This window comes from Bufo gargarizans, chromosome 6 (genome assembly GCF_014858855.1).
Source record: "Bufo gargarizans isolate SCDJY-AF-19 chromosome 6, ASM1485885v1, whole genome shotgun sequence".
Lineage (NCBI taxonomy): Eukaryota > Metazoa > Chordata > Amphibia > Anura > Bufonidae > Bufo > Bufo gargarizans.
The window spans coordinates 228,291,234-228,318,615 of NC_058085.1; the positions used below are offsets into that span (position 1 = coordinate 228,291,234).

At 44.6% G+C, this 27,382-nt stretch overlaps 1 protein-coding gene across 2 annotated transcripts in view; it reads right to left on the reverse strand.

Annotated features, from left to right (window-relative positions):
• Positions 1 to 4,024: 4,024 nt before the first annotated feature.
• The window catches only part of UNC93B1 (unc-93 homolog B1, TLR signaling regulator), a 201,802-nt gene continuing 178,444 nt past the window's right edge, over positions 4,025 to 27,382 (reverse strand). For both annotated transcript variants that reach the window (XM_044296694.1, XM_044296695.1), the window contains 8 exons: positions 10,655 to 10,816; positions 9,925 to 10,054; positions 9,751 to 9,844; positions 9,534 to 9,661; positions 9,276 to 9,458; positions 8,636 to 8,909; positions 5,653 to 5,771; positions 4,025 to 5,064 (listed from right to left, as the gene is read on the reverse strand). In XM_044296694.1, the coding sequence (XP_044152629.1) occupies positions 4,756 to 5,064; positions 5,653 to 5,771; positions 8,636 to 8,909; positions 9,276 to 9,458; positions 9,534 to 9,661; positions 9,751 to 9,844; positions 9,925 to 10,054; positions 10,655 to 10,816 (1,399 nt within the window). In that variant the 3' untranslated portion in view covers positions 4,025 to 4,755. The remainder of the gene's footprint in view (positions 5,065 to 5,652; positions 5,772 to 8,635; positions 8,910 to 9,275; positions 9,459 to 9,533; positions 9,662 to 9,750; positions 9,845 to 9,924; positions 10,055 to 10,654; positions 10,817 to 27,382) is intronic.

The following is a 27,382-nucleotide window of genomic DNA, read 5'->3' on the forward strand; positions in this document are numbered from 1 at the left end:
TGGCCGGAGAAAATACCGCAGCATGCTGCGCTTTTTGCTCCAGCCAAAAATCCTGAAGACTTGCCGCAAGGCCGGATCCAGAATTAATGCCCATTGAAAGGCATTGATCCAGATCTGGCCTTAAGCTAAACGTCGTTTCGGCGCATTGCCGGATCCGACGTTTAGCTTTTTCTGAATGGTTACCATGGCTGCCGGGACGCTAAAGTCCTGGCAGCCATGGTAAAGTGTAGTGGGGAACGGGGGAGCAGTATACTTACCCTCCGTGCGGCTCCCGGGGCGCTCCAGAGTGACGTCAGGGCTCCCCAAGCGCATGGATCACGTGATCGCATGGCACGTCATCCATGCGCATGGGGCGCTCTGACGTCATTCTGGAGCGCCCCGGGAGCCGCACGGACTGTAAGTATACCGCTCCCCCGCTCCCCACTACTACTATGGCAACCAGTCCATAATAACACTGAAAGCATTTTGAAGACGGATCCGTCTTCAAATGCTTTCAGTTCACTTGCGTTTTTCCGGATCCGGCGTGTAACTCCGGCAAGTCGAGTACACACCGGATCCGGACAACGCAAGTGTGAAAGAGGCCTCCGACTTGGACTATTTTTAAGGGATTCAAAGTGAATTTTAGGCTTTATTTATCAGTTTCCATCCAACTGTCTCAAGTGAGAAGAGACAAAAGCATGGATCATATACACTCACCTAAAGAATTTTTAGGAACACCTGTTCTATTTCTCATTAATGCGATTATCTAGTCAACCAATCACATGGCAGTTGCTTCAATGCATTTAGGGTTGTGGTCCTGGTCAAGACAATCTCCTGAACTCCAAACTGAATGTCAGAATGGGAAAGAAAGCTAATTAAAGCAATTTTGAGCGTGGCATGGTTGTTGGTGCCAGACGGGCCGGTCTGAGTATTTCACAATCTGCTCAGTTACTGGGATTTTCATGCACAACCATTTCTATGGTTTACAAAGAATGGTGTGAAAGGGGAAAAACATCCAGTATGCGGCAGTCCTGTGGGCGAAAATGCCTTGTTGATGCTAGAGGTCAGAGGAGAATGGGCCGACTGATTTCAAGCTGATAGAAGAGCAATCGTTACAACCGAGGTATGCAGCAAAGCATTTGTGAAGCCACAACACACACAACCTTGAGGCAGATGGGCTACAACAGCAGAAGACCCCACTGGGTACCACTTATCTCCACTACATATAGGAAAAAGAGGCTACAATTTGCACAAGCTCACCAAAATTGGACTGTTGAAGACTGGAAAAATGTTGCCTGGTCTGATGAGTCTCGATTTCTGTTGACACATTCAAATGGTAGAGTCCGAATTTGGCATAAACAGAATGAGAACATGTATCCATCATGCCTTGTTACCATTGTGCAAGCTGGTGGTGGTGGTGTAATGGTGTGGGGGATGTTTTCTGGGCACACTTTAGGCCCCATAGTGCCAATTGGCCATCGTTTAAATGCCACGGGCTACCTGAGCATTGTTTGACCATGTCCATCCCTTCATGACCACCATGTACCCATCCTCTGATGCCTACTTCCAGCAGGATAATGCACCATGTCACAAAGCTTGAATCATTTCAAATTGGTTTCTTGAACATGACAATGAGTTCACTGTACTAAAATGTCCCCCGCAGTCACCAGATCTCAACCCAATAGAGCATCTTGGGATGTGGTGGAACGGGAGGTTCGCGCCCTGGATGTGCATCCCTCAAATCTCCATCAACTGCAAGATGCTATCCTATCAATATGGGCCAACATTTCTAAAGAATGCTATCAGCACCTTGTTGAATCAATACCACGTAGAATTAAGGCAGTTCTGAAGGCAAAAGTGGGTCCAACACTGTATTAGTATGATGTTCCTAATAATTCTAACCAATTCACATGGCCATTTTGTTAAAGGCCAGTGAAGAGCGGCTGTCCCAAAAAATAGGACGGATGGACCTCACTGAAATCGATGGGAACATTTTTCACGGCTGTTTAGACAGAAATGCACCCTTCTAATGACCATTTAAAATCGGTACACTGTGTAAAAAAAATATCTATCTATACTCCCCTCTCCACAGGCATGGCTGGAAACACCTACACCGTACTGGAGACACAAGGACCTGATTTTCCCAGGATAATCATGTGATGTCACAACTTTGGTAATCCCCCGCACCCTCAAGTGATGACCGAATGTTTTCAGCTGTGACTGTAGTGAGGTATTTTTTTCCCCATTTGTTAGCACTGTTGTGGGGGCATAGGGGGGCACAATGGAGGCATTATATCTACAAAGGAAACACCATGGGCCTTATTTTTACAGCAGACACAATGGCGGCAATTATATCTACAGGGAGCACTGTTTGGGGGCCAATATATATACTTGGGGCACAACTGGGGGCCAATATATATCCTGGGGGCACCATTGGGGGCCGTTATTTCTACTGGGGGCGCAAATGGGTACTATTATAGATACTGGGGGCACCATTAGAGCTATTATAGGGCACTACAGAGGGGCAATATTTATGCTCAGGGCACTATGGGGGCATTGTATATACTGAGGGCACTGTGGGGGGACTTAATGCATACTGAGGGTGTTATACCGATCGTGCATGCCCGTCGCTGCTCTACTGTTTCCAGAAGGTGACTCACTATGGTTGCCACCATCCTCTGCAATTTGCGGCCTGTATGCTCCTGCCTAGTGCTCCAGTATCTGTCCCCTTAGGGTAAACATGCGTCTGGCCTCTTAAAGAGCCAATGCGTGTGCTTCTGAATCCTTCCCCAGCCAATGGGTGTCTGAGCTTTAGGCTACCTGGTGACCAGCAAAGGTGTTTCCTAGTTTAGTGCTTCTGTGATTTGCCTGTTTTTCCTGCATTATTCCTGCCAGTGTTCCAACCATGTTCCAGTCCTGTACCCATCCTGCCTCTATGCTCAATCACTTCTAGTTCAGTTCTGTTTGAGTACCTAGTCTGCCTCCACCACTACTCTGCCCATTAGCCTATCCTGTGTCTAACCTTATCCACGTTTACAGTGTGCTGCGTGGATCTCCAAAATACAGTTTGCCTGTTCAGCTGCCAACTACACTGATATTATCCCAGGAGGTAATGGTCCATTTGCTCCCCTGCAGCAAAGTCCAAATTTCTGTACAGGGGTTAAAGGGTGAATAACAGAGTCGTGCCGGAATAACTGCCAAACAGGTTAGCTGGCACAGTGGGTCCACGCTCACTGACCTGTTTCAGGAGGCACTAGAGGGGTTAGGATTTTAAACAAAAGCCAATGAAATTCATGTATTTTTAATGGGCTTTAAAACTGGAAGCAAAACTGATGCAAGACGGATGTTAAAATTGGATAGATGGATGAAAAATGGATGCACACACTGAAGCAAAATGGCCATGAAAGACAAACAGTTTATACATTTTTTATAGATTTACTTTTAACTGATGTGTGAATGCACCCTAAGGCTACATTCACACAACAAGAAAAACAAACAAAAAACAGCCGTTAAAAATGGACACACTGTCAGTTTTTTATGGCCATTTTTAAAACATTTGTGCATGCATTTTCTGGCCATCTGGCCATTTTTAATGCCCATTTCACATTCATTTTTAACAGCCATGAAAAACAGCTATTAAAATGGATGATTTGATTGGAAATTAAAGATAAAACCCCAACTTTTGCAATGCTCTCAGTAGATATATTATGCCCCTCCCCATATTGCACCCAGTATAAATAATGCAACCCCTTGTGTCCCCTGTAGTTATAATGGCCCCCAGCTTGTGCCCCAGTATAGATAATAGCCTGCAGTTGTGCCCCCATACATATATTATGGCCCCAGTCATGCCCCCATACATATATATAATGACCCCCAGTTTTTCCCCTTTGTATAGAATACTCCTGCCTTCTCCACATCCCTGCTAGCTCCGGCATTAAAATAAGTAAATAAAATACTCACCTCATCCACTTGACTGCTCCCCAAACCCTCGCTATTCACTGCATACAGCAAGACATGATGTTCGAAGAGCGAGTGTCCCTGCGTGTTCAAGTTGATGAGGTCGTTTTTATTGGCAGTTAGATGGATGCACTTAAAAATGGGCCCATTGATTTCAATGAGAACATCCATAAACAGGACATGTCCTATGTGTTGACGGCTGCTATTTATTGGCCACTAAAAAATGCCCATGAGAATAGCCCCACAGACTTTAATCAGCTCTGAAAACAGCCATGTGATGGCCATTACAAAAATGACCTCCACACAGCCGTTTTTCACTTTTTTTTTTTATAGATGGAATTAAAGTCTAAATTGTCATCACTAGATTTAAATAACTCGTCCAGACCAAGTGGAACTCCTTAGACCTTTGCTTTGATAGCAGCTGTACTTATTACCACCAGAGAAAAAGCCCTATTACAGCCCTATCTTGGAACCTCAAGGTCATAGCCCTTAATCCCATATCACATGCTCTTGATGCAAGCAGCACTGCATAGCCCTTCATTACCATGATCCCACTACATGGCTGCTTCCATGAGGTTGTAGTTCCCCTTTATGTCCCATGCCAACCCCTTCCTACACTCCCTTACCCTCAGGAGTTTTTTTCGCTGTCAAAAATTCTAAATATTAAGAAACAAAAAAAAAAAAAGAAAATTATTCCAAATGAGTTGTTCTAGAAACCTGTACTGTAAAGGCCACATCATAGAAGAATATAATAAATTGGGAATGCATTAATTTGATGGCAAGATCAATATATAAACTGTGTGACAACATTGGCCTAAATTATTCCGCCACAGCTTGCTCATAACAGCTGCTCTTTTTGTGTGTTCTCCTCCTCTGAAGTGGCTGCTCTCTGTAGTCTTCTTCACTTGCTGATATTTCGCCCCCGGCTATGTCACTGTTATTTCCCTCCTCTTCAGAGTCAGACTCATCAGAATTCTCTTCTTCCAGGTAACGGTAGCCTTTTACTTTGTGACGTGGGGAAGGAATCTTAGGGATTCGAGGTTGTACCTTTAGGCTAATCTTATGCTCCATCCATAGGTATGAGAGAACCGATATCAAGGCAGAGGCCAGTACTAATCCCAGTTTTGCCTAAAAAGGCAAGAGATAAGAATACAGATTACACTACTTATTAGGCAATTTCCCCTGTTGTTCTCTATAAAATATATTGGAGAACAGTTCCTTCAGAAAGCATGACTACCCTCATACTCCAAAGAACCGTCCCTCTCAATTAGTCTCGACTACCGAAGTGCCCACTCCCCATACCAATCTCACAGCTCAATTGAAATAACAGCCGGACAATGGAAAATGGGGCGACACTTAGGTCAGCCATAGCTTTTATTAAATAACTTGTATAAACATTACTTAACTTTTGTTTATTCAACATGAATAGATTGGTTCGCCGAGATAAAAGTCTGGAGGTCCCCAACAGGCATGTGTCAACCCTCCTATGGCCTTTCAAGGGCTACCAACCCGCCGGTTATGGCATGCAGAACAAAAGCCTTCTAAAAGTAGCACACCAAGGAAAGGACGCTAGAAAAAACGTGCTGACTGACTGCCCCTCACCCTATATCACCCCTTCTTTAGCCAATCTGAACTACGCCCATGAAAATTAAAGCCGCCCTATTAACCCTTAACCACCCAAAACCCCTTAAATAACCAGATATTTTATTTGCTTACCATCATGGGTAGTCCAGACCAGAGATATACAATAAATATAGCGAGTGCTTGGAGCCAGTGGTAGATAGTGAACACAAAGTCTTGACGTCCTTTATCCTCATAAAACATCCCTATTAAAACTGGATAAAATAAAGAATTCCTAATTAATTCAAAAAAAAATAGCCATATGATGTTAAAATGTCTTCAGTCTGGAGAGTGTTCTGATACCCTTGATCATTGGGGTCTCCTCGGAAAGGGTATACACATTATTGGCAAGAGGGTAAAGCACTATCCATAGAAGAAATCATTCTGTTCTTTATAAATGCACAAGTAAATTTGCCATGTTTAATTAATTCTGATTCTGTGACATTGCACCACCGACTCAACCAACTTATTGCGGAGGTGGAAGCAATGTATATTACAAAGAAGTAGACTTTTTTTTTATATATTTTGCCTCCGAGCAGAGATACAGTATAGTTATGGGACCAAGGAAAGATTACTGAAAAATTCTGATTGTCCCACTTTTGATTACAAGTGCTCCATCTACAGTATATTAATGTCTATTCCAGGCTTATACAGTTACAAAAATGTTGTATATGTGAGTATTGAGGGTCAATCAGACAGGTTATTCCAAACTTAAAATATTCAACAAATAAAAAGTACAGTAAATGTGAATAGGGGAAAAATAACTGGAAAAAATAATGCTGTTGGAGGCCATGTTGCAAATCATTAGGCATACTGTATCCTATTATTGTTGATTTAAAAGGCATCTGTCAGCAGGATCGTCCCAAATAAGCCCTCATTTTGTCCTTATCACGTTTCTTTAAGTGCTGAGAGGGCCCCTACCAACTTGGTGCACCTTAGCTCCTCCTCTATTCCTCTTCTCTGGACATTTTCCTGTTCACTTGATAGAGCCAGGCATCTAGGGGAGTAGAACGTGTCCAGGGAATTAGGGCTGAGAAGCTAAGGACCACAGCAACACATTGGGGGAAGAAAAGTATGTTTTTAGTCAGCAAAGGAAGGCTGCTTTCACACTAGTGTTAAAGTTTTCCGGTATTGAGTTCAGTCATAGGGGCTCAATACCGGAAAAAACGCATCCGCTTTATCCTAATGCATTCTGAATGGAAAGCAATCCGTTCAGTATGCTTCAGGATGTCTTTTGTTCCGTCCCTTTTCTCCGGCCAAAATTCCGGAACAGATTGAAATGTATTAATGCCAGTACCAAGTGTTTAGGAAATTGACAGGTGTAGGTTTCCGGTCTGCACATGCGCAGACCTTTAAAAATGTGAAAAAAATAAATACCGGATCCGTTTTTCCAGATGACGCTGGAGAGACGGATCCAGTATTTCAATCCATTTGCAGACGGATCCGCATCCGGAACCGGAAACAAATGATACCCATTTGCATACGGATTTCCTGATCCGGCAGGCAGTTCCGGCACTGGAACTGCCTGACGGATTCTTCTAACGCTAGTGTGAAAGTACCCTAAGCCCTCTGCACTATGGCTTGTTTAATAGGGTGCAGCCTGCTCTCAGTTACCCTTTAATTGAATGTATTGGGATGAGGTGAAATCTGCAACAAAATCTACATGCTAAATGCTGCAGTTTGTGAATACAGCCGTATAAATTTCCTTTTAATACTATGTCTCCTCTAAATAATGAGCTCATAATAAATCTAAATAACTTAAAACATGTCTAAGATAGGAAGAAAATCCTAACTATGGAATTTAAGCAACAATACAAATGTAAAATATACTCATTGACAAATAATTGCACACCCAGATAGAAACGTCAGATTGCTGCAAAACTCGGCATGCAACTATGTAAATGATTACAAGTGTGGTCTTATTAGACACTGGGTCTTGCCACAAGAATACATCCTCTCTGCCTCATAAAAAGGCAGAGTCTGCTTTTGGGTGGAGTACCTCTTGGTGAGCGATTGTTTACAGCTAAACATGCCTCAACAATGACATTTTGCCCAGTTGACAACCTTTGAGAGGGGGCATATCACTGGACTGAGAGAAGCAGGATAGGCTTTGCCCACTATCTAGGTTGCTCTGACCTAGATGTTAGGAGGTGTTGGGAGCAGTGGTTATGTAAGGACACAAACACATGGCGAACAGGCTCCAGATGGCCGAGACAGACCCCGAGTAGAGAGGATTGTTTCATCTGCGGGCATACACATGTAGCTTCTACAGTTTTCTTGTTCACTATCCAGACACAGGTGGCACCTATAATGCACACCCCTGTCTCTGCCCGGACAATTTCAAGGTTCTTAGGATTGTCACGTCACCCCTTATATGTCCTGTTTTTGACAGCCAGCCACCATCACCTTTGTTTGCAGTGCTGTTGTGAACAAGAAACCTGGACTGTTACGCACTGAAACTGTGGATACCACGATGGTCAGGTTCAAGCATGGAGGCCTCGTAGTTCAATCTTGCCTTTGCCGTGGAGACACACTGCTCCGACTGATAGTGTGATGATTTGGTAAGCCATCACATATTACAGTCATCCTCTCATGGCAGCGCTTCCAACTGGCAATTTTCAGTAGAATAATGTTAGCTTATACACTGCAAGGGTTTCCCAGGAATGTCTCTGCCAATTGCCACTTCCTTGGCCTTCCTGGTCACCAGATTTATTGCCAATCAAACATTTATGGCACCAGCTGGGATGCCAGTTTCAGCAACCAATGAGTGTGCGGCATCTACAGGACCAGCTGCAACATCTGTGGGCAAATGTGCTGCAAGATAACATATGGAACCTGTATGCCTCCTTGGCCAACCATATCTCATCTTAAATCCAGGCTACAGGTGGCCCAACAGCGCCTCGTTTCAATTGTACAGTTATCCCCAATAAACATTTTGCGCTAATATTGTAATCACTTGCAGTACATACAGTATATCATCATTACATTCACACATATGAAGTTTCATTTTATTCTAACAACTCCTTCTTGGTGTGTTATTTTTTGTTAGTGTATTTTGTGTCCAAAAGCCAATACTCACTGCTGACACTGGTCTTGTTCATAGCACTGCCCATACCCCACAGGACAGCCACCAAATACAGCACAGGACTCTGTGACTGGTCCTTGGGAGTTGGACTCCAGAAAAACAGTCCAATCAGGATACAGGAATGGAGTAATGGTCCAACTAACAATGGGATTTGTCGAGGAAGGCGAAGAAACAAAAGTGCAAAAGAAGAGAAGACGCAGGCTGAAAGACCATAAGCTGTTAGGATATGTGGAAGATTCTCCAGCCCAATTGAGCATACCCCATAACCCTGTTTGGTAAAAAGATAAAAGCAGTGAACAAATACATGAACAATAAATTATATTTTTATCTATCTTTATCTATTTTTATATCTACATCCTTCCCTACCTATATTTAAAAAAATTACAGAGGACAGCAAAAATAAGTAGTTCCTGAGAGCAAGAAAATATGATACAAAGAAAGGGCTTCATTTATGAAATCTAGTGCAGACAAGCCCATAGCAACCAATCCAATTTTTTTTTTTAAAGTATGATATACCATAATAGTGATCAGGTTGGTTGCTATGGGCCATAAATGGCTAATAGGCCAGTCATGTTGTCAAAATCCGTGTGGAAAACAGTTAAGTATTGATCCTCTAAATGGCAATGTCACTCACCAAAGCAAACCCAGTGCAGGCAAACAGAACCTCAAATCCAGTGTAAAGGAAGTAAGGACTCAAACAGCGCAGGCGATAGTCTCTGGCATGCTTGAAGGGTAACTGGAAAATGTTACCCCAGCCGATACTTCGGAGGTCAATCTCTTCAGTTGGCCGATATGCTGAACCACAGAGGATCAGGATCTAAGTAAAAGATAAAGTAGAATCATAACACATATTTTCTAAATGCCAATTAAAACTCAATTTCTCTTCTCTTACCAGTAGCATAGATGACAGAGCAACCAACATGAGCACACTTTCCATATAGATAAGATTCACACTGGAAGGCAGAGAATGTAGGACAGTCACATTAAACCCTGGAAGAAGTCCATGTGGGATGGATGCACCTGCAATGATATCATGTAACACATGGCACTTTGAACTTACTCTAGGACAGGACCTCTGATAAAACTTTGGAGGGCAGCTGATCACTTACCACACTGCTTGACATCACATAATGTGTGGTTATACCCATATAAGAATCTACCAAGGAAGAAGTAAACTGGGAACTGGGACAAAATAAAGCACAGCTGTGAAGAGAAGAGAGAGATGAGCTATAGGGATGTCAGAGAAAAAGTTATAAAAAAAGACTGTAATGGTGGTCACTCACATGGAAGACAGAAAAGAAAATGCTCTGAAATATGATGATATACTTGTGGCTGGCTCCTCGTGGCAGCTTGCGCTGTTCTCGCATGTTCTCCTCTTTATAATTAGCAAATTCATAATATCTTTGAGCCATTCTGTAATGAAATGACTAGTAAGTTTTGTAATTTTGGGATTAATACTGCATTTACCAAATATTTTTTAGTGAGGGGTCCATGGACTTATATAAACTATAAAAAATGTATAGCTTGTTTGTTTCTTGCTCCATTAAAGGGGTTGTCCCACTTTAGAAAATGGCATTTATAACGTAGACAAAGTTAATAAAAAACACTAATGTATTGTGATTACTTATTGCCTTTTTTGAAAGCTTGATTGATTTTTCCATTGCATTACACACTGCATGTTTCCAAGGGTTACGACAACCGCTGCAACGGTGGCCGTGCTTGCACATGATAGGAGAAAGTGCCGGCCTTTCTGGTGGCCGGGACAATGGGAGTGCACATATGCAGGCATGCACAGCAGCTTTCTTCTGGGACTTATCTGTGCTACAGCGGTGGCCATAACCCCTGGAAACAAGCAGTGTATAATGTGATGGAAAAATTAATCAAGCCAGCAAAAAGAGGCAATATGGGCAATCACAATACATTAGTAAATGCCTTGTAATAACTTTGTCTACATGATAAATGCCATTTGCTGAAGTGAAACAACCCCTTTAATAAAACCGATCAAAGTGTTACCTGGTAATGTAGTTGCCTATTGATGCCCAGAAGGGGACAATCATGGCTCCAATGACTGTAGCAGAAGGGACAAGTGTGTAGTATCTTTCCCAGTAGTTGGTGGAGACAAACAAAGCATAGATCCCAGAGGAGAGGAACAGCATCCATTTTGTACCAAAGTACCTGCAATGTAAAGTTAAATTTAGGTGGTGTATTGAAAAATGTGCAGTGTCCACTGTAAGAAGGTTTAGATGTGTAACTCCTGGCTTCAGTCTAGAAAAGACTAAATGGTCTCATGCACATGGCCATGGCCGTATTGCGGCCACTTGAATGGGTCTGCAATCCTGGAGATGCGGTCTGGTGCGGAACGGAGGCACGGATCGGAAGTCCACGGAAGCACTACGGAATGCTTCCATAGGTCTTCTGTCCGTGCCTCTGAGTATGCACTACTTTTTTGCGGTGCCGACCGTCAGATGCGGATCCCATTCAAGAGAATGGTTCCGCGATCCACATGCGGCCTCCCCACGGTCGGTGCACGTGCTTTGCGGTCCGCAGCACAGGCCAGGCCAGCACACGGTCGTGTGCATGAGCCCTTAGGCCTCATGCACACGACAGTATTGCTTTTTCAGTGTTTTGCGGTCCGTTTTTTACGGATCCGTTGTTCCGTTTTTTGTTTCCATTGTGTTTCCGTTTCCTTTCCGTTCTGTTTTTCCGTATGCCATATACAGTATACAGTAATTACATAGTAAAAATTGGGCTGGGCATAACATTTTCAATAGATGGTTCTGCAAAAACGGAACGGATACGGAAGACATACGGATGCATTTCCGTATGTGTTCCGTTTTTTTTGCGGACCCATTGACTTGAATGGAGCCAAGCACCGTGATTTGCGGACAAGAATAGGACATGTTCTATCTTTTCACGGCACGGAAATACTGAAATACTGAAACGGAATGCACACTGAGACACTTCAGTATTTTTTGCTGAACCATTGAAATGAATGGTTCAGTATATGTTCCACATACTGAACTACAAAAACGGCCAGTATACTGAACGCAAATTACTGTCGTGTGCATGAGCCCTTACTGTGCATTTCTGTAATTGAGATAACAAGCCATATCTACCGACCACTAGGTGCAGCTGTATCCTCTCCCCTGAAGGAGGAGCAGGCTACAGCCAGTCTAGTCTAGTCCAGTGTGAGTCTAGATGCTGATGGGAGCATACCTAGCTGATTCGTGCTCGGGATTGAATCCGCCAGAAGCAAAGCAAAGCTGCAGAATAAGCAGGGAGAAGTAGAGAAAAAAAAATGAAGAGATATACTTTGAGAGCATGGCAGATGTAAAGAGGCAGCATAGAGTAGAATTTCATTGAATAATTGCTGTCTGATGAAGACCACTGAGTCTCCATTGCTGTGTGTCTGGGAGTATAAATCTGTCCTTCACTCACTGCGCCTGCGCCTAATACTAAAATGGACGGCGCAGGCACGGGATTTGCGGGGCATGGAGGAAACCGAGGAAGTCAATCACCTTTACAAAGGCATGCCAAACAGTGAGAGGACGGAGCCTCTAGGTGCTGCAGCAACGCCCCACTAGCACCTAGAGGCTAATTTGCATATTATAAATGATAAGTCATTATTTAGCGCAAACGGCGGCAAGTAGGGAGATAAAAGTCATACAATTATGTTCTGCTGTCAGCCAGCTACATAACGATTTTTATGATGACAGAAACCCTTAAAAAATTTTTAAAAATCCACGTTTAAAAAAAATACACAAATTGCAAAAATAAAATCTCATCCACATATTTGTTAGTGCCCCATCCATAATAACTTGCACTACACAATTATGATGTAAATTATCTCATACAGCGAATACCTTAAAAATACTAAATTGCTGTTTTTCACTTATTCACAACCAACAAAATGAAATAAAAGAAATTAAAAAAATCTTATGTACCTCAGAATGATAACAATGAAAAGTACAACAAAAATCAAGCTCTCACACATCTCAGTAGAAAGATACCAAGACAAAACTATATGTATTTGGTATCATTTAGGGGCGGAGTGGGAAAAAAACTGGGGCTCGTGACCTGTAGGTGGGTCCAAACTGACAGAAGGTGGGGCAACAAAAGTAGGCAGGGCCAACACAAACTACAAGTAAGCAGGGACAACAGAAGTAGGCTTGGGCCAGCCATACCCTAGGGGATCACAAAATACCGCTCTAGCAAAACCAAATACCACAGTGCAGCACAAAATACTGCCTTATCACCATACTGAGGACAGCAATACAGTTGAATTCAGGAGGCCACCATGCTGCTGACCAGGTGCACAAGTACTTGATACTCCTAGCATTAATTAATGCTGAGAGCATCAGATCTTTATGTACATAGACATTGGCCAAGAGGAGGGCTTGGGCAGTCCCTTTGGTCCCTTTGGTATCGGCCCACTGGGAAATTTCCCTGTGGGGTCTGTGGCCAGTCTGCCCCTGGTAACTCTGTAAATGTACTGACCCAGAGACTAAAGTTATCATGTTGTGTATGCTGACGAATTAACTCCACAAAGTTTAGAACATAAAAAGTCTGTGGAAGTATTGTTGTGTTTTCCATCCCCTCCCTAGAAAGAATAAATAAAACTTAAACAGTAAGTTTATGTACCCCAAAATGGTGCCATTAACAACTGCAACTTGTCCCACAAAAATCAAGCCTTACATGGAAAGAAAAACAAAAAAGTTGTAGCTTTCAGAATATGAAAATGAGAAAAATAAAAAAATTGCTTGGTCCCTATGGCCAATAACAGGTTGGTCAGTACAGGAGCACTGTCACCACCAGACATCTGAGAAGCTCTGACAGACATTCTTCAGAACCTCCTCCTTGAGGTTCCTTTTGTTTTGCTTTCGTTTTCTCATCTCGTTAGCCTCTCTCAGCTGTCATGTAGTTGCACTGATTGCATCCCTTTAAATCCCTTCCCATACTGCATCACTTTGCGGTTTATTCAACTTCCTTGGGTGTGTGCATGCTGGATGCTACTACTGAATCTTCTACAGATAAGTTTTGTTCATTCATTTGTGTTTTCCTGTTTGCTGGATCAAGTGTAGGGAGCCGGTGGTCGTGTTATAGGGTGTTCAGGTGTTATACAGTCGAGGAACGAGGATATGCGATCATCTACCATTGAGATTTTTGCATAGGCTGAGCAGTTAGGGAGAGAGCCAGGTCTGTTGCAGGGCTCTCCCTTTGGTTCCTTAGTTTTGGATCCAGTCAGTCGGATCTTCATTTTGTGTCTTCTAGTTTTCTGTACACCTTCCGTGACAAGCACTCAAAGGGCTCTCAAAAATAACAAAAAGGTTTATGTTCCTTTGAAGACTTGTTTTCTCTTTCATCCTCTTTCTATTTTCTAGCAATAAGGCCTCATGCACACAACCGTTTTTTTTTAAGGTCCGCAAAAACGGGGTCTGTAGGTCCGTGATCCGTTTTTCCTTCCATGGGTCTTCCTTGATTTTTGGAGGATCCACGGACATGAAGGAAAAAGTTGTTTTGGTGTCCGCCTGGCCGTGCGGAGCCAAGCGGATCCGTCCTGACTTACAATGCAAGTCAAGGAGGACGGATCCGTTTGACGTTGACACAATATGGTGCAATTGCAAACGGATCCGTCCCCCATTGACTTTCAATGTAAATTCAGGAGTCCCTATTATACCATTGGATCAGAGTTTTCTCCAATCCGATGGTATTTTTTAACTTGAAGGGTCCCCATCACCATGGGAACGACTCTATGTTAGAATATCAGATTTGAGTTACATTGTGAAAACTCATATCCGACGCTTCTAGTTAGAATATACTATGAACTGTGTACATGACTGCCCCCTGCTGCCTGGCAGCACCCGATCTCTTACAGGGGGCCATGATCAGCACAATTAACCCCTCAGGTGCCGCACCTGAAGGTGTTAATTGTGCGTATCATATCCCCCTGTAAGAGATCAGGGGCTGCCAGGCAGCAGGGGGCAGACCCCCCTCCCTCCCCAGTTTGAATATCATTGGTGGCCAGTGTGCGGCCCCCCCTCCCTCCCTCTATTGTATTATCATTGGTGGCCAGTGTGCGGCCCCTCCTCCCTCCCTCTATTTTATTAATATCATTGGTGGCCAGTGTGCGGGCCCCCCCTCCCTCCCTCTATTGTATTATCATTGGTGGCCAGCGTGCGGCCCCTCCCTCCCTCTATTGTATTTATATCATTGGTGGCACAGTGTGCGGACCCCCCCCCCCCCCCGCCCTTTCTCTATTGTATTTATATCATTGGTAGCACAGTGTGCGGCCCCCCTTTCCTCCCTCTATTGTATTTATATCATTGGTGGCACAGTGTGCGGCTTCCCCCCCCCCCCCCCCGATCATTGGTGGAAGCGGAGAGTTCCGATCGGAGTCCCAGTTTAATCGCTGGGGCTCCGATCGGTAACTATGGCAACCAGGACACTACTGCAGTCCTGGTTGCCATGGTTACTTAGCAATATTAGAAGCATCATACTTACCTGCTGGCTGCTGCGCTGTCTGTGACCGGCCGGGAAATCCTCCTACTGGTAAGTGACAGGTCTGTGCGGCGCATTGCTTAATGATCTGTCACTTACCAGTAGGAGGAGCTCCTGGCCGGTCACAGGCCACCAATGATATAAATACAATAGAGGGAGGGGGGCCGGGGGGGCCGCACACTGTGCCACCAATGATAAAAATACAATAGAGGGAGGGGGGGGGGGGGGGGCGCACACTGGCCACCAATGATAATACAATAGAGGGAGGGAGGGGGGCCCGCACTGGCCACCAATGATATAAATACAATAGAGGGGGGGCCGGGGGGCCGCACTGGCCACCAATGATATTCAAACTGGGGATGGGGGGGTCTGCCCCCTGCTGCCTGGCAGCCCCGGATCTCTTACAGGGGGCTATGATACACACAATTAACCCCTTCAGATGCGGGACCTGAGGGGTTAATTGTACGGCTCACAGCCCCCTGTAAGAGATCGGGTGCTGCCAGGCAGCAGGGGGCAGTCATGTACACAGTTCATAGTATATTCTAACTAGAAGCGTCCCCATCACTATGAGAACGCCTCTGTGTTAGAATATACTGTCGGATCTGAGTTTTCACGAAGTGAAAACTCAGCTCTGAAAAAGCTTTTATGCATCACGGACACGGATGCCAATCTGGTGTGCATCCGTGTTTTTTCACTGACCCTTTGACTTGAATGGGTCTGTGAACTGTTGTCCGTCAAAAAAATAGGACAGGTCATATTTTTTTGACGGACAGGATACACGGATCACGGAGGCGGATGACAAACGGTGCATTTTCCGAGTTTTCAACGGACCCAGAAAATCACGGAAAACGGAACAACGGCCACGGGTGCACACAACGGTCGTGTGCATGAGGCCTAAGGAAAATATATTAAATAATTGGATCTAATTAAATTAGAGATGAGCAATCCAGTTGGTAACAAATCAGGTTTGTTATGAACTTCCCAAAGTTTCATCCGGCAGATGAACCTGAAGCTTTTCAGGTTTCTTTTGCACAAATCCATCTTACTGCACTTTGGTTGAAGAAAGCAAAATAAAGGAAGATGAAGGATGCTGTGGGGATTTGCTCTGGTAAACATGCATGAGGATAAGCAAAACAAAAAGTCATTTTCAAGGAAAACAGTCACCTTGAGTCTGGCGTTTGTGTTTGTTAACACCATGCAGCAATGCAGAAGTCCTTAGACATAGCAGAAACCAGCTGCTCTCACGCCAACAAGGTAGCAGGCCTATACCCAGGACCAAACTCCCAGGTCTCAACACAGAGCCTGACAGAGCTTCACTGTCAGAGAGGAGTAATTTCCTACCACCTGACAGTGCTGCCTGTGTTTTATAGCCCAAAACAAGACCAAGCCTGGAACGTGGGGAGCAGCCACCCACTCTGCACTTTGGCTGCTCCCAGTAAGAGCCGGCCGGATCGGCTTTACAGCCATACTAAATGGAAAAACCATGTCAGCCAACACTAGCTGCCGCTTACACATGAAATTACCGGCTCTTACCTCACCAAGGCCAGGAATCTTGGTGACACATATCTTCCGCCAATGACAGACACTTGCGCCTTCCTACATACCTCCCCATTTGTTCAACCCTGAGGGGGTGAACACCTGCCAGACGGTGTACCCGGGACAGGGCATCCGCGTTTCCCTGTAAGCAGCCTGCCCTCTGTTCCACTGAGAACTTCTGTAACGACAAGAACCATCTGGTAACCCCGAGCATTCCTCTCTTTGGCTTGGCTCATCCACGTGAGTGGCGAGTGGTCGGTCACCAGACAGAACTTTATCCCCAACAGATAATAGCGGAGAGACTTGAGCGCCCATTTGATGGCCAGGCACTCTCTCTCCACTATACTGTTCCTAGTCTCGGTTGGGGTAAGCTTTCGGCTCAGGAAAACAACAGGATGTTCCTTCCCATTGATGTCCTGAGAGAGTACCGCTCCATGGCCTACTTCAGAGGCATCGGTCTGTACCACAAATTCTCTCTGGGAGTCAGGTGTCACCAATACCGGGGACCCACACAGGGCCGACTTCAAAGCGGAGAAAGCCTTTTCCACCTGTTCATTCCACTGAACCATCTCTGACTTTTATCCCTTCAAAAGGCCTGTCAATAATGCTGTGACTGTAGCAAAATTGGGGACAAACCTCATATAGTACCCCACCATACCCAGGAATGACTTTACTTGCTGAGTAGTGACAGGTCAGGGCCAATTCCTAATTGCCTCAATTTTGTTCACCTGAGGTTTAATCATTCCATACCCCAGATACTTTGTCTCTTCTAACCCTATCACACACTTTTTTGGGTTAGCGGTTAAGCCAGCCTTCCTAAGGGAATCCACTACAGCCTGTACTTTAGATCCTGTACTTTCCCAGTCGTTGCTATGGATAACGATATCGTCCCGGTACGCCGAAGCACACCGACGATGTGGACGGAGTACGATGTCCATTAGCCTTTAAAACATTGCGGGAGCACCATGTAGACCAAAGGGTAATACCTTGTACTGATACAGCCCCTCTGGTGTGATGAAAGCCGATTTTTTTCTTGGCAGCCTCCGTCAAGGGTACCAGCCAGGACCCTTTAGTGAGGTCCAACACAGAAAAATACCGGGCTTGGCCTAACTTCTCAATAAGCTCATTTACTCGGGGCATGGAATATGTGTCAAACTTGGACATCTCATTCAGTTTGCGGAAGTCGTTACAGAACCGCAATGTCCCATCCGGCTTGGGTATTAAGACTATCGGACTGGCCCATTCCCTTTTTGAATCCTTGATGACACCTAGCTGGAGCATTAGCTGCACTTCTTCCGCGATGGCTTGTCGCCGAGCCTCAGGTACCCGGTACAGTTTTAACCAGACTTTTGAGTGAGGCTCAGTGATAATGTCATGCCGGATTATGGACGTGCATCCAGGGAGGTCCTAGAACACATCCGTGTTCCGACTAATGAACTTCCTGGCTTCCTGAGCCTTTTTACAGTAGAGGCTGTCAGCAATTTCAATGTTGCTTCAGACAGAGGGGCAGAAACCGCTTCCCCTAAGAACCCTGGTCATGGGCTGTCTTCCGTACAGGTTTCCTATCTCTCCATGATTTGAGCAGATTCACATGGTACACCTGATTCAGCTTTCGCCTCCCTGGCTGGTATACCTTGTAATCTACCTCCAATTTTTTCGAGTATCTCGTAGGGCCCCTGCCACCTAGCTAGGAACTGTCTACAGTCGGTACCAGAACCAACACCCGATCACCCGGGTTAATGTTCCGGACCCGAGCCTGCCGATTATAGACCCTACTCTGGGCTTGCTGTGCTGCCTCCATATGCTCCCTAACCAGAGGTAACACTGTTTCCATCCGTCCTTGCATCTAGGTGACGTACTCGACAACACTTTTGTGTGGTGTGCGTTGGTGTTCCCACGCCTCTTTGGTGACGTCCAACAGACCACGAGGGTGTCTGCCGTATAGTAGTTCGAAGGGTGAGAACCCAGTAGAGGCTTGGGGCACTTCTCGCACTGCGAACATGAGATAGGGCAGAAGAAGGTCTCAGTCCCTCCCATCCTTAGACACCACTCTTTTTAACATATTTTTTAATGTTTCATTAAACCTTTCTACCAGGTCATCCGTTTGCGGATGATACCCGGACGTCCGTAATTGTTTTATGTGGAGCAACTTACAGAGTTCCCTCATGACCTTGGACATAAACAGGGTCCCTTGGTCAGCCAGAACCTCCTTAGGCAGACCCACTTGAGAAAACATCTCCATTAACTCCTTGGCTATGAGTTTGGCTGATTTATGACGCAGTGGCACCGCCTCCGGGTACCGAGTGGTGTAGTAGAGGATGACCAAGGAGGAAGGGGTGTATACCCTGAAACGCGTTTGGGCAAGTTAGGACAGTGAGCCTTCTCCCCTAAGTACTACAGGTGACCGAGCAGTGATCACGTCGGTTGGGGTGATTTGTATACCAGTCTCGCATTGAGGTGGTGTTTGTAAAACTCAACAAGATTTGCCATCACAGTTCCAGCTGAGGAGTCACGTGAGACGTCACGTCTTGACTCTACACCACGTGGGACGCCGCGTTAGCTGGGATCAGCCGCTGCTTCGAATCACCACAGTGAGCCGTGTGAAGGCATATGGTAAGAAGCATCTGCTACTATTTCGCTACTATATCTGAAGAGCGATTATTCTCAGAACTTGATACAAATTATCTTTCCTCCTATCCTGGAGGTTGGATTCTGGACATTGTTTGGCAAATATATCTTTAACTGATACAACCTAATCAGACGCCTTGGAATCACATTCAGGTGCTTTCAGACCTGCTGGGACTAACTTTCATTGTGAGCTGTGTCCCATGAACCCCTGAATTTTTATTATCAACAGGTTTTTTCAGGACCCTATCTTCATTGATCTTACTTTCCATTTTTATTTTTTATTTCATAGTACTATTTGTTATTATAATGTTTTTATGGATGTTAAATTGATGTGATATATATTATTTCTATTAAATTTTAACCCTTACTACCGATCATTGTTCCCTTATAAGGAGTGCCCCTCATCTTTTTATTACAATGACCAAGATGTGTTGGTGCCCTCTAGCGGACTTCGGTACTGGGCCTATGTGTCACGGATGGTGTTGCAGAAAACAAGAAGTAACAAATAAAGATCCGACTGACTTGATCCCAAACTAAGGAACAAAAGGGTGAGCCCTATTAAAGCCTTATAGCTCCTGACTGCTCAGCCCATGCAAAGATCTCTGTGATAGAAAGTTGCATGTCCACGTACCTAGACTGAGTTACACCTGAAAACCCTATAATAGTGAGAGGACACGACCACCGGCTCCCTGCACTAAATACGAAGGGAGTCAGGGTCACCTAGAATCAAGCCAACAGGAAAACACAAATATAGGGATAGACTTATCTGAGAAAACAGCAGTAGCAAACTTCTAGCAGTGAGCACAATCCAGGAAGTAGTATAAACCGCAAAGTGAGGCAGTATGGGATGGGATATAAAGGGAGGCAATCACTGCTAATAGATGACAGCTGGAAGAGGGAGAAGAGATGTCAAAGCGAAACCAAAACAAAAGAACATCATGCAGGAGGTACTGAAGAACGTCTGTCAGAACTTCTCAGAGATCTGGCGGTGACACTATGAGATCCATAGCGGTCCGCTCGAATGGAACCTCAATAATCGGGAGAGGGACCAGAGGACTACGGAAATGTGGCTGGGGGCTGGTTATCTGGCAGGTTGGGCAAGACTTGCAATACTCTTCCACCTCTCTGAACACACTGGGCCAGTAGAACCGCTGTAGAATCCGGTCCTGCATTTTTCGGCTGGCCCAGGTGTCCCCCAAGAACATGTTGGTGGGCTAACTCCAACACGAGCTTGCGATACGCCTTGGGCACCACCAGCTGTTCAATATGCTCACCACGTAGTTGATTTACCCGGTACAGCATCTCCTGTTGAACCACAAAACGGGGAGACATAGACTCGGCCCCCGGTTGTGGAGGCTCACCCTCAACTACTACCACTTTCTCCCAGCCTCGGGATAGAGTCAGGTCCTGATACTCTGCTGTACCAAAATTATCTCTGGAGACGTTGAGGTCTGCCAACTCCGGACCCAAGTCCTCCACCTCTCCCACCATGACACTTAGCAGAGTTGTCACCCCCTCTTCCACCGAAGTGGCGTCACCCCTACCACTGGCCCTTTGGACTCAGGTTCCCAGGGTTCTGATCTCCCCCCTGAGCCAGGCCACTCTGCTAGGGTTACGTCTATCTCCTGGGTATCGGTAACTTTCGTATCTGGCCATAGTCTCTCCCAATTATGAGTTCATACTGTAATTGTGTGGCGACGGCCACCTCATGTTTCCACCTGCCAGCCACCATCGATAGAGAGACCAGGGCAGTGGGATAGTCCTTTAAGTCTCCATGAATACACACTACGCCTACCTTTCGGCCAGTATACTCAGCGGGCCATACCAGAGCAGCTTTTACCAGGGACACCAGGCTCCCTGAATCCAGCAGAGCCACCGCCAGAGTGTCCCCCACTTCCACCTGCCACAGGTGGCTATTGTCTATAGTCTCGGAGGTTCCTGTGGCACACAACTTCCTGACATATAATGATTGGCGGTAGCCATAGTTGGTGTCCCTGGGTTCACCCCGATGGGGACAGTTGGCCCTTATGTGTCCAGGCTCCTGACATCACCAGCAGACCACCGGGGCTGGGTCTACAATCCAGTGCTGGAGTGGGTATGGCAAAGCCCTCCAGAACACATCCGCCAAGAGACGGTCCAGCATAGCAGTAGGGGTCAGCACGTCAGGTGCAGCCATTTTTGCAAACGGTGTGACAGGTCATAATACTGCGGTCTGGCGGGTTCAGCCGGGTTAAATTCCCACAGATGCACTCGCTGGGCCCGGACCAACACATTTACACCCAGTCTCGCCAGGATCTCACCTCATCGGGGAGATGGAAAAAAACTTACTGGGGTCCAGACGCCAGGAACCGAGCGACGACCTCAGCCCACTTGTCTCGAAACCTCAAAAGCAGCTACTTGATAGGACATTTTTATTTTTCTATTTTAACAGAAATACAGTATTTTTTGTGGGGGCTCAAAACTGTACTGTTTTGCCATTTAGAGCTACAGATGGATCTGGATAGATTGGATGCTTCGGCAGATAAGTGGCAGATGAGATTTAACACTGACAAATGTAAGGTTCTGGGCCCCTGTGAACAAGGCAGACATAGCAGATCTGCAGAGGGTTCAGAGGAGGGCGACTAAAGAAATAACTTGAATGGGTGGACTACAGTACCCTGAAAGATTATCAAAATTAGGGTTATTCACTTTAGAAAAAAGACGACTGAGGGGAGATCTAATAACGATGTATAAATATATCAGGGTTCAGTACAGAGATCTCTCCCATAATCTATTTATCCCCAGGACTGTGATGAGGGGACATCCTCTGCGTCTGGAGGAAAGAAGGTTTGTACACAAACATAGATGAGGATTCTTTATGGTAAGAGCAGTGAGACTATGGAACTATCTGCCTGAGGTGGTAGTGATGGTGAGTTCACTAAAAGAGTTCACTAGGGGCCTGGATGTATTTCTGGAGTGTACTAATATTTCAGGTTATAGTTACTAGAGATGTGTCATTGATCCAGGGAATTATTCTGATTGCCTGATTAGAGTCGGGAAGGAATTTTTTTCCCCCTAAAGTAGCAAAAATTGGCTTCTACCTCATTTTTTTTGCCTTCTTCTGTATCAACGTGCAGGATAACAGGCTGAACTAGATAAATGTCTTTTTTCTGTCTTATAAACTGCGGTATGTTACTATGTAGAGGATAGACAGCATTTGAAATTGTTAACTACTAGTCCAAAATCCATGTCAGGGCATTTCTAGAGAGTTATTTTCTTTTTTTCGGTGGGGGGGGGGGGCATATACGTGTTTATTACAATACAAAGTGAAATACTAGTCCGAAATCTGTGCCGGTGAATCTCCAATACAAAGGAAGGTGGTAGTGGAGTGATAGAGGTAGGATCAATCATGCCATGGGGCTGTGTTGCAGCCAACAGCAAGGGAAACATTTCATGGGTAGACAGAAGAACGGATTCAATTAAATTACTGCAAATTCCAGAAGTAAATATAACACCAACTGTAAAAATGCTGAGGTGAAAAGAAGATGGCTTCTACAAATGAATAATGATCCTAAACACACCTCGACATCCACAATAGACTACCTCAAAAGCTGAAGGTTTTACTACAACCCTCAAAGGCCCCTGATCTAAACATCATTGACAATCTGTGGATAAACTTCAAAAGAACAGTGTTTGCAAGACTTTTGCAAAGAAAAATGGATGAAAATCCCTCAAAGAAGAACTGAAAGACTTTGGCTGGCTACAAAAAGTGTTTACAAGCTGTGGTATTTGCCAAAGGGGTACTACTAAGTACTAACCATGCAAGGTGCCCAAACTTCTGCTTCAAGCTCTTTTCCTTTTTTTGTTATTTTGGAAGTGTAAAATATGCAAATAAAAAAATAGTTTGGGCTTAAAATACAAAGAGAATGTGTCATCTCTTTATGCCTTTTGGAGATCAGTTCTTCTTCATCTTGTTTAACTGTTCACAATAACAGTATTTTTGACCAAGGATGCCCAAACCCTTGCATGTCACTGTACAATAAAGTAGTAATAAGTTTGGGAGAATACAATATAAAGATAGCAGTTTTATTTTATTTTAAGTTTGGGAAAATAGCATTAGCATATATGTGTGTCTGACAATACGATGTCAGTGCATCTCCACGCAGTTCAAGGGTTTTTGTTTAACCCCTTCCCGACCACCACCGCTGCAACTTTATGATGGTGCCAGTTCGCAAGCGCTATAGCCTCCGGGTGCGTGCTGTTTTTTACAGCAGACACTCGTAGCAATATCTGGTAATACTGTTCGTGAATCTTTAACCCTTCAGATGCCGTAGTCAAAGGGACTGATTCATTGGAGTCTATGAAAGAAGCAATCCAATGATTTTCCCTGTAGGAACTATAAAAAAAAAGTGTAAATTTTTTTTATTGAAAAAAATGGAAAATAAAATGAAAATAAAAAGTCCATAAAAATGGTTTTAGGGATTTAGGTCACAAGCTTAGGGCAAGGACCTCAAAATTAATGTTTTCTGAAATACTACCTGTACCATGAGCCACACCAGAAAGGCAGCATGAGATTAGGGAGGTTAATAAGTGGCTCAGGAACTAGTGTAGGAAGGAGAGGTTTGGGTTCCTGGAGAACTGGGCCGACTTTTCTGTCCGCTACAGGCTCTATCGTAGGGATGGGATGCACCTCAATGGGTAAGGTGCAGCTGTTTTTTGGGGAGAAGATGGCTAGAAGAGAAGCGTTTAAACTAGGGACTGTGGGGAGGGTAATTACATTATAGGAGTATCATGACTGACGTGCCGATCACATACGTGACGCAAAGGGAGGGAAAAGGGAAGGCCCTGTCCAAAAGAGAGGGAAAGGTGGTGACCCCTAACTCACCTTGAGGCTGGCACCTGACTGCCCTGACGTCCCTAGACGGGTTTCTCACCCGTACGCCGATCACGTGCCTAAAACCCTGGCTTTCGATAAGATGAGCCCTAGGTAGTGAACAGGGCGGTGGGAACACTAGTCCACACCACTAACACTAAAGGAAAACACCAAGGAGAGGACAGACAATACACAAAAAACATATAACCCCAGGTGGGCGATAACAGTGTACAACAAAAGCCCAACAGGGATCCGGAGGGTAACGCTCTGGAACAACAACCAGGAAACACAGCTACACAGCTCCAGTGGGTCAGTATAGAAGTCCAGGCAGGAAGCTCTATATCTGGCAACCAGAGAAGTGGGAGAGGGGAATATAAGGAGGTTGGGAGTGACAAACAAGAAACAGCTGAGGAGAAGAAGCTACGGATCCCTGAGTGAGACAAAAAGGATTGCAAGGCAAACACAGAAAGCTATCTTTAAGAAGCAGCATGATCTTTAGACATAGAGCGCGCAGCCACCCGCTGCGACTTCCTGACCCCGTGTATAACGGAGTCAGACGTGGCTCTTGACACCCTCGTGACAAGGAGGGGAAGATAGAGACCTGGGGCAAAGTAATGAAACTGGGGGAGGAGTGGGAGGAGGGACTAGTACAGTTCCTAGGGATAGGTGCAGGGTAAAATATATATAAAAATCTCTCAATTGTATGTATACTAATGCCAGAAGCCTGACTAATAAAACTGGTGAACTATATACAATGTTAATCCCTGTTCTGTCCCCACATGCAGGCAAGGATGTTGGGCTTCCTCACTTCTCCCTGCTGCTGTGCGCCGTGCCGACAGTTCTGGGTTCTTCTTAGCTGTGGTCTGTGCTCCTGCTGTCGGCATTCTCCTCCTGGCTCTGAGCGGAGCTTGCACTCCGGCTCAGAGTTCCTTGTGTGCATATAGGATGTATCCTGAGGATAGGTCATCAGTTATAAAGTCTTGGAAAACCATTTTAAGTTTTGGAAAATAGCATATACATGTGTCTTACAATTCAAAGGGTAGCAGTTTATATTTCTGAGTGATAATGTGATATACTAGGCCGAAATCCATGTTGGTGCATCTCCATGTAGTTAAAACATTTTGGTTTGTATTTATTTGGGGGAAAAAAGCATAATAAGCATATACAGGGAGTGCAGAATTATTAGGCAAGTTGTATTTTTGAGGATTAATTTTATTATTGAACAACAACCATGTTCTCAATGAACTCAAAAAACTCATTAATATCAAAGCTGAATATTTTTGGAAGTAGTTTTTAGTTTGTTTTTAGTTTTAGCTATTTTAGGGGGATATCTGTGTGTGCAGGTGACTATTACTGTGCATAATTATTAGGCAACTTAACAAAAAACAAATATATACCCATTTCAATTATTTATTTTTACCAGTGAAACCAATATAACATCTCAACATTCACAAATATACATTTCTGACATTCAAAAACAAAACAAAAACAAATCAGTGACCAATATAGCCACCTTTTTTTGCAAGGACACTCAAAAGCCTGCCATCCATGGATTCTGTCAGTGTTTTGATCTGTTCGCCATCAACATTGCGCGCAGCAGCAACCACAGCCTCCCAGACACTGTTCAGAGAGGTGTACTGTTTTCCCTCCTTGTAAACCTCACATTTGATGATGGACCACAGGTTCTCAATGGGGTTCAGATCAGGTGAACAAGGAGGCCATGTCATTAGATTTTCTTCTTTTATACCCTTTCTTGCCAGCCACGCTGTGGAGTACTTGGACGCGTGTGATGGAGCATTGTCCTGCATGAAAATCATGTTTTTCTTGAAGGATGCAGACTTCTTCCTGTACCACTGCTTGAAGAAGGTGTCTTCCAGAAACTGGCAGTAGGACTGGGAGTTGAGCTTGACTCCATCCTCAACCCAAAAAGGCCCCACAAGCTCATCTTTGATGATACCAGCCCAAACCAGTACTCCACCTCCACCTTGCTGGCGTCTGAGTCGGACTGGAGCTCTCTGCCCTTTACCAATCCGGCCAGGGGCCCATCCATCTGGCCCATCAAGACTCACTCTCATTTCATCAGTCCATAAAACCTTAGAAAAATCAGTCTTGAGATATTTCTTGGCCCAGTCTTGACGTTTCAGCTTGTGTGTCTTGTTCAGTGGTGGTCGTCTTTCAGCCTTTCTTACCTTGGCCATGTCTCTGAGTATTGCACACCTTGTGCTTTTGGGCACTCCAGTGATGTTGCAGCTCTGAAATATGGCCAAACTGGTGGCAAGTGGCATCTTGGCAGCTGCACGCTTGACTTTTCTCGGTTCATGGGCAGTTATTTTGCGCCTTGGTTTTTCCACACGCTTCTTGCGACCCTGTTGACTATTTTGAATGAAACGCTTGATTGTTCGATGATCACACTTCAGAAGCTTTGCAATTTTAAGAGTGCTGCATCCCTCTGCAATATCTCACTATTTTTGACTTTTCTGAGCCTGTCAAGTCCTTCTTTTGACCCATTTTGCCAAAGGAAAGGAAGTTGCCTAATAATTATGCACACCTGATATAGGGTGTTGATATCATTAGACCACACCCCTTCTCACTACAGAGATGCACATCACCTAATATGCTTAATTGGTAGTAGGCTTTCGAGCCTATACAGCTTGGAGTAAGACATAAAGAGGATGATGTGGTCAAAATACTCATTTGCCTAATAATTCTGCACTCCCTGTACTTGTGTCTGACAATACAAAGGGTGGCACTTCACATCTTACAAACTAGGTCGAAAGTCATGTCGGTGCATCTCCAGGCTGTTCAAGTTTATATATTTTTTTAGTTTAGGCTTAGAAAAATTGCATATTCATGTGTCTGACAATACAGAGGGTAGTGTTTTACATATCTGAATGATAACGTGAAATACCAGACAGAAATCCATGTTGATACATCTCCAGGAAGTTCTTTTTTTTTTTTCTTTAAGTTTGGGAAAATAGCATATATGTGTGTCTTACAATACAAAGGGTTGCGTTTTGCATCTCTGAGTAATAAGGTGTTCTACTAGGGTAAAGTCTGTGTCAGTGCATCTCTATGCAGTTAAAAAAATAATAATAATAATTTGGGAAAATAGCATTATAAGCATATACAGTACAGACCAAAAGTTTGGACACACCTTCTCATTCAAAGAGTTTTCTTTATTTTCATGACTATGAAAATTGTAGATTCACACTGAAGGCATCAAAACT